The sequence below is a fragment of the Heloderma suspectum genome, chromosome 1 (assembly GCF_057233095.1).
Source record: "Heloderma suspectum isolate Gila_16-S chromosome 1, 16-S_ref, whole genome shotgun sequence".
In the NCBI taxonomy this organism is placed as follows: Eukaryota; Metazoa; Chordata; class Lepidosauria; order Squamata; family Helodermatidae; genus Heloderma; species Heloderma suspectum.
Window position 1 is genome coordinate 296,491,866 of NC_139458.1, and position 12,615 is coordinate 296,504,480.

The window sequence follows — 12,615 nt, forward strand, 5'->3', positions numbered from 1 at the left end:
TTCCTTTCTTGAGGGAATGGCTGAGCATGGGGTTGGTGTGCTCCTGTAGCTTGCGCAGTGTTGTAGTCCGTGTCACCTTAAAGACTAAAAAAGTTTTTATAGCATAAGCTTTTATGGACTGGAGTCATCACTGAGTAGGACGCGTGAACTTTTGAGTCGAAGACAGCGATGACCTAATGTTTTAATGTACATGTATCTACATTAGGCATCTGGAGAAAGGAGACATAACCCAAACTACAGTGTATTTTTGCCACCAATTGCAATATAGAATTGAAAGTGAGCTGCAGGTTTCCCACCGATGATGACTGTTTTGCATAAGTGACATGTATATAAATATCTGCCTGCTGATCAGACATTGTGAGTTTATCCTTGGTGCAGTGAGCTTCTGATCCTTGAGAAACAAATCAGTTCTCTCAAAATTAAGATGGCTTCCTTGGTGAGGTTCAGAGAGAGCCAATCCATACTTATAAGCAGTAATGTAAGAACAACTTCCCTGTGGCTGTTTCTTATGCCATTTTGAACATGAAGGAATTGCATAGACAAGGCCAGTGATGCAATGTCTTCCTGAGTCATTCCTGTAATGCATCTTGGGAGGGCAACATGAATGTAGAAAGGCACCACATCCCTGGCCCTGCCCATGCAGTTCCTTTACCAAAATACCATGAGAGGAAATTATTTATTTAAAATATTTCTTGGCTGCCTTTCATGGCAGAAGCCCTCCCAAGGTGACTTAGGGCAATAAAATACATAAAAACAGTTAAAATATTAAAAGCAATAAAAACAAATACAATAAAATAGCAATAAAAACAACAATAAAAACAGTAACAATAGCAATCATATCAAGATAAGGCCAAGGTAAAACAATATGTTTTCAAGTCCTTCTTCAAAGCCTGCAATGATCCAAAGGTGTGGGGCCACTGCAAAGAAGGCCCTCTCATGTGTGGTCACCCATCTGACTGCTCTCTTGGGTGGGCAAATGAGAAGGGCCTCTTTTTCTGATCTTAAAGTGCGGGCAGGCCGATATAGGAGAAGATGGTCCTTCAAGTAACTTAGTCCCAAATTGTTTAGGGATTTATAGGTCAAAACCAGCACTTTAAATCAGGCTCCACAGGGAGATGGCTCCCATGTTGCTGCCAGTAAGTGTAAATTGGTGCAAAGTTGGTAAAGTACCTAGGTAAGACCTTCAGGAGCACTGTAGACTGGTCTCACTGATTGATGTTGGTTCTAGTGTTTTTGTGGGGAACAGGGGTCTCTGGGCAGGAGGGCATCATATTGAGAAAGCAGGAAATGATCCCTTGGAAACAGTCACTTTGTGGGAAGGCCATTGGAGACATAGACACATGGGTTTGTGATGGCCATGTTAATGGTATGGTGACGACCATCTTAAGGCAAAGATTGCAGACATCATGAGACCTCTAAATAGGCTCTTGGGATGTGCTGAGGAGGAGTCAGCAAACATTATATACACAGGTACCAGTGACATTGGGAAATGTAGTCAAAAGTACATGGAGGCCAAATTTAGATTACTAGGTTGAAAGAACAACAAAGAGTTTTGTGGTACCTTAAAGACTAAAAAAGTTTTTATAGCATAAGCTTTTATGGACTGGAGTCATCATTGAGTAGGACACGTGAACTTTTGAGTCGAAGACAGCGATGACCTAATGTTTTAATGTACATGTATCTACATTAGGCATCTGGAGAAAGGAGACATAACCCAAACTACAGTGTATTTTTGCCACCAATTGCAATATAGAATGTTCCCTCATTAACTGTCCAAAATGTATGGGAGGGGTGGGGGGAGATGGAACGGGACTGAGCTCTTGTTAAAAGGTTTGCTAGGAGACTTTGACCCACCTTAACTCACTATGTCACGACAGAGCCGTATGTCTAGTTTTTTAAAAAAAGTTTTAACATATGTCATTACTTATTACTATAACATTATGGTATAGTTGTGCTATTACATGTCTTTTAGAAAACAAAACCTCCTTCAGTGTTAACTCTGTATGACTATCTTGAAACATTCTAGGTGCGTAGATTTTCTGAAGCATTTTTTTGTCTTGAACATCCAAGGGAAGCAGCCCTTGCATATCAAGAACTACAGTAAGTGGCTTTAAATAGAAAATCTAAATCTTAAGCCAGAATTCATTAAGCTTCCTAACTTATTTTAAAATTAATTAATTAAAAATCAATGTAGAGCATAACCTCTGTGTGTGTGTGTGTGTAAAATATGTGTGTGTGAAGTCTTCTAATACTAATATTGGGTTATATTCAGTGCTGTACTTCCATTCACAGAAGGCTCTTTGATCCAGTGGAGACTTCTGTGAATGGAACGGGAAAGGAGACTATTTATTTGTCTGCTCCTCCTTTCTCCTACAGCCCTTCACCCCCCAGAATCTGCTTTCGAGGTTTGGAGTATCCTCCAGAACAGTATGGGAGGCAGCATGGGAGGCTGCAGGAGAAAGAGGGAACTGGCAAAAATCACTTCCTTCTCCCACTCACAGAGGCTTCCATTGGATCAAAGCCTTTTGTGAACAGAAGGGCAGCATTGGATGCAATCCAGCTTGCCTATACTGTATACCAGTTCTCAAACACTGCCATAATGAAAAACTCTAAGACAAGCAAATAAATATTCAAGCTTCTCATTGAGTAACTAAGGCAAAACAAAATACACTTCACATAGCAATGTCCTCAGCCTATGGGTAACCATATAAAAACAAAACAGCAGGGATGTGGGTGCATGAGACCACTGTGTCATTTAAAAATCCCTGTAAGAGAGACTCCAGGAAATCATACCACTTTGGAGAAATAGATAATATTCTAGCACTGATAATTAACAAAAGAAATTGGAGTGCAGAGTACTGATGTGTTGGTGCTCTGTCTCCTACATCAATCATTGTACTTATGTGGACAGAGTTGGAAAGATGCACTGGACTCCTCCAGTACCTGAGTAGCACCATAGGGAGGTCTGCTTTTTACTGTGGGAACATTGTTCACTAAATTATTATGGTTGTATGTAAAACTGATAATTTGTATTGAACCCTTTCTCCAAACATGGGTGTGAGATGTCTTCCATGGCCAGATGGATAGATGGAACTACATGAGGCATCTTCAGTTCATACCACTGAATGGCCAAGAGGATCATACCTATTCAGCCTGTAGCTCAAAAGTCTGAAGGCACTTGAAGGGAGATTCTTCAGGTGTTGGAGATTTACATTGGTCAGGGAAAGGACATTTTCACATTAACTAGCTCCTTTACTATCTCCATGGATTTAACTTAAATTTCTTAGCTCTATCTACTGCCTCCTATATATCCATCTGTCCTTAATTTTTACTAGACATTGACTGCTCTACATGTGCATGAGTGGCACAGTTCTAAATTGTTATCATTTCTTCTGGTGATGCATATAGGTTTTGTTTAATTAAATTTGATATTGAAATATTGAGTATAATTTTCATAATTAACACAAAAGCCTGCAGAATATTGGCTTTTGACTAGTGTTCCTTAATAGTACGTGACTACAATTAAGTGTTGTATTATCAATTGGTTTATTGTGCATGTTTATTTTTTACAACTATTTAAACATAAGATGGTATCTTTCAGTGCCCAGAGTTACCTTCAGATGTGTACTGCAATAAAAAGCACCTCCTTCTGTAGTTCTCTTCCACCTCTCCCAATTGAATGCAGTGAATTAGATGGAGATCTGAACTCCTTGCCTATAATCTTTGAAGATCGGTATCTAGATTCTGTCACTGAAGGTAAATCAGGGCTTGTTGGATTTTGCCTTAGTGGAATGAAATTAAAGTTTCTGTCTTCCGGTGTTCTTATGAGGATAAGGCAAGGATTGAAGAGCCTGCACGTTAAAACTAACTATGATCAGAATCTAAAGATGTATGCACTGAAGCTTTCCTCCCCGCAAGTCCTTGTGCTACATTCGAGGCTTCTTCTAAAGTTTGGGAGCAGCTTGTGAGGTAGCGCACGGTATTGCATTTGGAAAGGAAGCCTACAAACCTACTGTGCATATGAAAACTGCATTACATGCTCCTACAGAACTCAGCCTATCATTTATCTGCTTTATTTCTTGGATGCAGAGACACTGTGGAATGACCATAGCTCAGTGGTAGAGCATGTGCTTTGTATGCAAAAGGTCCCAGGTTCAGTCCTTTGCATCTCCAGGTAGAACTGGGAAAACCAGTCTAAAAACCTGGATAGTTGCTGATAGTCATTGTAGACAATACTCTGCTAGATGGAGCAAAGGTCTGACTCAATATAGCAAGCTTCCTCTGTTCTTAGAGATAAATTAATGGTCTCAAAATACATGTTTCTCTATTTCATAGTTTAAATCTATACAATTGTAATGTAAAAGTTACTGATATGAATCAGTTACATTATTTTTTTAAAATGTTTTCTCCTTTCTCATTTTTCCTTTTACATTAAAGAGATGGATGTACCCTGGTCAACAGCTCATCAGAAGTCTGATTCCAAGAGACTAGATAAACTAGATACTGAAGAAAGTTTTGTGGCTGGCTTTTCTAGCCCAGAGTTGAAAAATAAACCTTTAGTTCCGTCCCATGCTTGGCAGTCAGAAAGCGAAAAGCAGTTCACAAAGTCTGCAAAAGGGAAATGTGAAGATGCAAACAAATCCAAAGTTAAGGTTACCAAATTGATGAAAACGATGAAACCCGACCATCCCAAAAAAATAGTAAAACAAAATTCTAAGGACTCTGTTGTCTTGGTAGGCTACAAATGCTTGAAAAGTGCAGCACCGGAAGACATCTCTAAGTGCTTTGAAGGCATGCCTTCCTGTAACCAGAAGGAAGGGCTGGATTCTACAGTTGGTGAGCATACTTGTGATGCAAAGAATTTCATACAACAAATCAATCAAAAAGAATTTAGAAGTTTACCATCTAGAACTGAACAAAGAACTACCAAACTGGAAGGGAGTGAGAAAGGCCAGTGTAGTCCTGTCATCTCTCAGTGTGCGAATTCAATCATTTTTGGTAAATCTGATATTGCACAAGCAGGCATTGGGGGTACTCATTGGGACAGCTGCTTGACACCCAGAAGTGCTATTGAAGATTGTAGTGGTTCATCAGGAGTTACAAAAATAGAAGTAAAACCATATTGTAAGGATATTTATGCGGGAGAGAAAGTGTTTGTTCGTATTGGATCACGGACAACCGTTTTACAAGGTGGAGCATGTGGAGAGAACTTACAGGAACCTGCTACTGAAAGTTCAGAATCTGAAAAGAGACCTAAATCAGAAGAGGAACTACTTCTTGAAAAGGAAGTTGTGCAAGAAGCAGACTTCCGACATACTGAGGATTCCTTGGCAAAGGTCACAGCTAACCAGTCCAGTCTGTCATCAAAAGAAACTCCTGCTGCAGTCATAAGTGGAGATGTACTTAAGTTGCCTGATGTTAGCATTACCTATGCATCATCTCGGTTTTCAGATTCTGGTGTAGAAAGTGAACCAAGTTCTTTTGCAATGCACCCAAGTGTAGATGTGGCTTTTGAAACACCTCAAGGCCAAAGTGCATGCAACAGTGAAAGAATACTTCCTCAACTTTTGTTAAAGCCAGACTGCAATATTAAAAACCTGGTAGGGAGTCACTGTACTGAGAGTACAAGTGCTGTTAGTGAAATACAGTCCTCCCTGACATCAATAAACTCTCTCCCTTCTGACGATGATTTGTCCCCTGATGAAAACTCAAAGATATCTGTTGTGCCTGAATGCCAATTAAGTGACAGCAAAACTGTATTAGACCTGGGAGCAATTGACTTGACAAAATGTGATGACAATGAAGAAACAAAAGTTTTGCCACACCAGTGTGTAGCTTGTTCAGAACAGTCAGACAATGAAACTGTGTTTCTGCCTTCTTTGCCCTCAACTATAAAAGGTCCATTGCAGCTACTTTCAGATGAAGATACATCTACAGATGTGAACACTTACAACCCACAACTGAATAGTGGCACAATTTGTAAAGATTCCCAGAGACTGGAGAAAGACTTGGACACACCTTCAGGAGTTGTTTATCTAGGGGAGTCCTGTGTTGTTTCAGGTTCAGTATCTACTTATGCTGAGGGTGGTGTAAAGAAGCCAAGTGAAGAAAATTTTAGTGAATTGTTAGAGCAAAAACAAATGACAGATAAATTGTCAACTACAAAAAACAAAAATCTCACAAGTTTGAGTATCCTCTCATCAGAGGGAAGTACTGATGTGCTGAAGCAAGGACTTGTAGAAAACTACTTTGGCTATCAAAGCTGTACAGATATTTCCAATATATATTCTGCTGACAATAGCAATACTGTTAGCCCCCAAAGGGGAACAATTTGTTCCGTTTCAACGGAGGAGGATGATGAGCAAGATCAAGACATGGTTGAAAATGGTTATTTTGAGGAAGCAGATGATAGTAATTTATATGGTGCTACAAATGATTCTAATGAGAGTCTGCGGTTAATAAGCGAGACAGCTTTAAGAACGGAAATAATTACTAGTGAACTTTTTGGGAATGTGACAGATATGACACCACTGTGTAGTCCAGGTAGTTTGGTTTTCCCCTCTACGTTGAAAGGATATCCATGTAGTGTGTTATGGTCTTCAAAGGACAAATCTAATGCAGCTTTCAAGCAGCCCTGCAGCATGTCCTGCAGTACAGCTTCATCTGTCCCCTGGTATGAATACTCTCCCAAACCTCAAATACTGGCGTAAGTGACATGATTTTAAACAGTTGCTTTTAAAGCCCAGTTTAGAGGAAATATATATGAAGTGTATATGTTTCTTCATTTGCATTTGATTTACATAGAGTTCATTTGTTTTTTGTTTGTTACTACTTTCTTTACTTTGGTAGAATTGGAATTCCATGTTACTTCGTCAATAAAATATGCAAGAACTGTAATGTTTATGCTTAAAGACCATTCTTCATCCACCTGTGAGAAGTGGGGGAGATGATTTATATTGGAGTTTACCCATTTAGAGGCAAAAGCAGAGTACTGCTACAATGAAAACCTTGAGCACTTTCTAGACCAGGAATTTGTGGCCTGCTGGGGGAAATGGCTACATGGCTAGATTCCCAGCAGAATTGCCATTTCTACAGAGACAGGGCTCTTCAGGATCTCTGTAGTATCACACTCTGTCTAGCCTGTCAAACAGCTGTTTAGCGAGCTGAAGGAGTGCAGTTCCGCTGGGCAGCAAGACATGCATTCTGTGCGCACCTTGTTCCCCAGCAGAATTCCTGGGAATATGGCAGCAGTGGTACAGAACCCAGCAGGTGCCACAACCCCCTCACGGGGGTAGGGCGGCATATGCACAGGGTATGCATCTGGAGGGTACCAGTTTGGGAAGGCTAGTCTAGATAATTTATCACAGAATATTTTCAAAAGAGTTCTAGTGTTGTGTTCTTATCTTTCAAAATGATATGGAAATTGTTCCTTTAGAGCAGTGGTGGGCAACCTGTATCCAGATATTTTGGCCTACGACTCCCAACAGCCCTAGTGAGCATAGTCAATGGTGAGGGATCATGGAATTTTAGGCCAAAAACCTGGAGGACCACAAGTTGCCCACCCCTGCTTTAGAGTAAGTTCATGGCCAGTTCTTATTTTAGCAGAGAGGTCTACAGAAGTGATATCCAAGGCACTGCCTTCAGCCTCTTCTCTCCTATACTGAAAGAGGTGAATCCCAGGCACTGGATGATTTGGGGGGTTGGGGGTTCATTTGTGTTTTCTTTTTTCAATTACAGTCATGTGAAAAAGGAAGTACACCTCTTTGAGTTCAATGGTTTTACGTATCAGGACATAGTAAAAATCATCTGGTCCTTAGCAGGTCTTAAAATTAGGTAAATAAAACCTCAGATGAACAACAACACATGACATATTACACCGTGTCATTATTTATTTTACAGAAATAAAGCCAAAATGGAGAAGCCATGTGTGAAAAACTAAGTACACCATTACTGCTTCTATAGGTATGAAGAGGCTAGGTAGCAGCCAGGTGCTGCCCTTCAAATGCCCTTGATTAATTGATCTTCAGCAAGTGTGACCACCTCTATAAAAGCCGAAGTCTCGGGAGTTTGCTGGTCTCGAGTATTCAGGTGTGTGTTAACACAATGCCAAAGAGTAAAGCATCAGCAGTGATCTCAGAGAAGCAATTGTTGCTGCCCATCAATCTGGGAAGGGTTATAAGGCCATTTCCAAACAATTTAAAGTCTGTCATTCTACAGTGAGGAAGATTATTCACAAGTGGAAAATATTCAAGACAGTTGCCAATCTTCCCAGGAGTGGACGTCCCAGCAAATTCACCCCAAGAGCAGACCGTGCAATGCTCAGAGAAATTGCAAAACATCCAAGAGTTACATCTCAGACTCTACAGGCCTCAGCATGTTAAATGTTAAAGTTCATGACAGTACAATTAGAAAAAGACTGAACAAGTATGGTTTGTTTGGAAGGGTTGCCAGGAGAAAGCCTCTTCTCTCTAAAAAGAATATGGCAGCATGGCTTAGGTTTGCAAAGTTGCATCTGAACAAGTCACAAGACTTCTGGAACGATGTCCTTTGGAGAGACGAGACCAAAGTGGAGATGTTTGGCCATAATGCACAGCACCACATTTGGTGAAAACCAAATACAGCATATCAGCACAAACATCTCTACCAACTGTCGGTGGAGGGGTGATGATTTGGGCTTGTTTTGCAGCCACAGGACCTGGACACCTTGCAGTCATTGAGTTGACCATGACATCTGTATACCAAAGTATTCTAGAGTCAAATGTGAGGCCATCTGTCCAACAGCTAAAGCTTGGCCGAAATTGGGTCATGCAACAGGACAATGATCCCAAGTACACCAGCAAATCTACAACAGAATTGCTGAAAAAGAAAAGAATCAAGGTGTTGCAATGGCCCAGTCAAAGTCCAGACCTCAACCCGATTGAAATGCTGTGGCAGGATCTTAAGAGAGCTGTGCATAAACAAATGCCCACAAACCTCAATGAACTGAAGCAATGTTGTAAAGAAGAGCAGCCCAAAATTCCTCCACAATGATGTGAGAGACTGATAAAGTCATACAGAAAACGATTACTTCAAGTTATTGCTGCTAAAGGTGGTTCTACAAGCTATTGAATCATAAGGTGTACTTAGTTTTTCACACATGGCTTCTCCATTTTGGCTTTATTTCTGTAAAATAAATAATGACACGGTGTAATATGTCATGTGTTGTTGTTCATCTGAGGTTGTATTTACCTAATTAAGACCTGCTAAGGATCAGATGATTCTTATTATGTCCTGATACGTAAAACCATAGAACTCAAAGAGGCTGTACTTTCTTTTTCACATGACTGTGTGGAAAACTGGGTGCGGGTGGGGAAAGGCATGGATAATGTATGGGTAATCTATTCTGACATTATAGCATATTTGGGTCATATCTTGATAGCTTGATTATTTGCATTGGTGGTGAGACAGGTTAGGAACCTTATGGTAGGGGCAGAAGTGAGGGCTAAGAACCTCAGTTTCAGTCAGTTCAGTATGTGGTCAATTTGTGCATAGAAAGGTTGGTAGCTTTCACTCTTGGTTTTGAATGGTATTGATAAATAAGCCATGAATTGGGTAGTGAAATATGGCTTCATTCTTGAAATTTAAGGAACTTATGAAAGGGTCGATTCCATAGATTGTTCTGCAAATAAAATAGCTGTCACAATATAACATAATGTCAATACAACATTATGACGTATAGTGCTGCAAAACAGCCAAGATGGTTGTGCAAATGGAACAGAGTAAGTCTCCAATCTTGTGCAAGGAATGCTAATTGTTGCCAAATATTGCAGAGTGGTATTGCCCAGTGCTGCTGCCTAGAGCAGAAATGGCAGTTGGAAGGCACAGGTGTGGACTCTTCTCTTTGTCACCTTTTTAAAGGCATTTCTCCCTCCAGGAATCATCCATATCAGTGCAACTGTACATGATTAATAACTTAGTACAATGTATACAGTTTTATAATGGATTTTTCAGCGTAGCAGAATGGAATTGCTACATTTATCTTGCAAAGGGTGTTGATATAGCTTTATTGGGAAGCAACATGGAGCCGTCATAGCTACATGCATCTTTAGAGTGGGGAGTGTGCTTGTCTTAAGTAAGCAATCTGGTGAGCACATATGCTTATGACATTCTTATCTGAGATACTGTTTTTACAATGAGCTGTGGTTTAAAATAAATATAAATGAACTGAAAGTTAAGCAAGTCTAATTTACTTCTTATCTTCATGTGGAGCATTTACCAAACTGAGTGAAATAAAATCTGTTTGTTTCAGATTCCTTCAGGCTAAAGAGGAACTGAAGCAACTTCAGCTCCCTGGATTTATGTATAGTGATGTTCACAGACTGGCATCTTCAGTACCTTATTTCAGCACAGAAGAGGAGGAAAGTACAGAAGATGGAATACATCTCATAGTTTGTGTGCATGGCCTAGATGGTATGCTGTGGCAGCTGGTCATGGATTAGAAAAAAATATTTTAGATCAAGTCTAGGTTTAGATGTGAGAATTTGCAATAAACCATATTGGGGGTAAAATAAATTTATTAAAGGGCCTTCCTTGATGCTTTTATTCAGTAACAATGTTTTTAGATTACCATTAACTTTTTGCTAATTAGGAATTTTTTTACATTTGGTATAGTATTTAGCTTAAATCAGTATTTTTTAAAATATTCAAGGTTAAAATATAAAACAGGTTAGCGATGATCCCTAAACTTCCTGGTCTCTGCAGAAATGATAATAACATAATAAATATAGGGTAGTATCCAATATGGGCTGTGCACACGTGGCCAGGCTCGCCAGCCCTGGTCTGTGTACAGCCCAGATATAGCACTTCCGGGAGCAAGCCCCAACACAAGCGAAAACACTGGTTTCTGGATGGGGCAAGTTGCACCCCTTCCAAAAATGAGCATGTCGGGGCTTGCCCCTGGAAGCGCTATATTGTGGCTGTGCACAGGGCTGGGCACGTGTGGACTGAGGCCTGCTGGAGCTGGTCACACACACACAGCCCCTGTTGGATGCTACCCATAGCTTTGTAGGTACAGTGAGAAGACAACTAACTATGTATGTATCCAGCCATTTGTGAAAAGCCATTGCCACAAAAATTATTACTATTATTATATTTACCCCCAGGTTCCAACTATGTCCCAAAGGCCTGCTGGAATAAGAATGTTTTAGTCTTTGGGCTAAAACTCAAGCCTAGGGGGATTATACATTTAGGAATATTGAGAACTTCTGCTTTTAATGTTGGTATTCGTAATATGCCTTGTATGACACAGTCTTTGAAGCAGAACAAGAAAGGGTCTAGTGGCACCTTCAGTACTAACACATTTGTTATGGCATAAGCCAAGCTGGGGAACCTGTGGCACTCCAGATGTTTTTAAACTCTTAACTCCCATCAGTTCCAGCCAATGTGGTCAGAGATGATGGGAGTTGTACTGAACAATATCTGGAGGGCCACAGGTTCCCCATGGTTGACATACACTTTCATCATTTAGAGTCCACTTCATCTCATGCATGAAGTTACCCCACATAGTAGCCACATATAAGCATAATACTCTTTCTTGATTTTGCTGCAACAGACTAACATGACTACCTCTTTGGAAATGGGATTAGAAGAATATTCCATTTTCAGAGGCTATCTACACAATTTTTTTTCGCACCTGATTTTCTGTCTACAGTAATAGATATTGGAAAAAAGAATTGTAACAGAGTGAGCTATCATTGCTGTTTTATAGTATAACATATTTTTACTTCCAGATCTATGCAGATCATTTTTGCCATTAGGCTACTACCCTGACTTGGAAAAAATATTTTTATTTATTTATTTTAAAATGTATATGCCACTTTTCCCAAAAAAGAAACACAGTGGCTTACAACAATAAAATATACATAGAACAAAACCAAATCCACAAAATGCTGTGTCCTAGCAACCTTGAGTATCATTTTTGTGTTACTGAATTTTACCCTAGTCTGTTGCACCCTAAAGCACTCAGAATCCAGCTCTTCAGAATAGCATATATACATATTCCAAACACTTTAGTACTAGGGAAGAAACGTCTTTCAAAATGTTGCCTTGTTAATTCTCCTGAATTTGGAAGTAAACACATTTTTTTCTTATAGTTAATAGAATTTTGAGCTTATGGTGAGTCTGAAACCAAAAGAATATACATCGGCATTTCTGCAGTGTTTGGCATAAGTATCTAACTTCAGCATGTTATATTTTTTGAAAGTAAGCCTTTCTGAAACCTGATTTTTGCCTCTTTATTTTAGGTAACAGTGCAGACTTAAGATTAGTAAAGACTTATATTGAACTTGGCCTTCCTGGAAGTCGTATAGATTTTTTAATGTCTGAGAGAAATCAGGTATTTGCAAGTACTGGAAATATTTTTAATGATTGATTAATTATAACACCACATCCTATGGGACTAAGTTATGTCTAATTACTAATCTTTTTTACTTTGAAGTAACCTTGCAACTAAAGCTGCAGTCCTATACACACTTACCTAGGAGTAAGTCATGTTGAATTCAGTGGAACTTACTTTTGAGTAAATATGCAAAGGATTGTGCTGTAGTAACACTGATTGTATTTGTGCAGCATGTGATT

General features: G+C 39.6%; 1 protein-coding gene across 8 annotated transcripts in view; it reads left to right on the top strand.

The window, feature by feature from the left end:
• The window catches only part of FAM135A (family with sequence similarity 135 member A), an 83,160-nt gene that overhangs the window by 56,425 nt on the left and 14,120 nt on the right, over positions 1 to 12,615 (top strand). For all 8 annotated transcript variants that reach the window (XM_084826883.1, XM_084826882.1, XM_084826879.1 and 5 more), the window contains 5 exons: positions 2,027 to 2,100; positions 3,602 to 3,756; positions 4,438 to 6,706; positions 10,289 to 10,449; positions 12,282 to 12,373. In XM_084826883.1, coding sequence (XP_084683009.1) covers positions 2,027 to 2,100; positions 3,602 to 3,756; positions 4,438 to 6,706; positions 10,289 to 10,449; positions 12,282 to 12,373 — 2,751 coding nt within the window. The remainder of the gene's footprint in view (positions 1 to 2,026; positions 2,101 to 3,601; positions 3,757 to 4,437; positions 6,707 to 10,288; positions 10,450 to 12,281; positions 12,374 to 12,615) is intronic.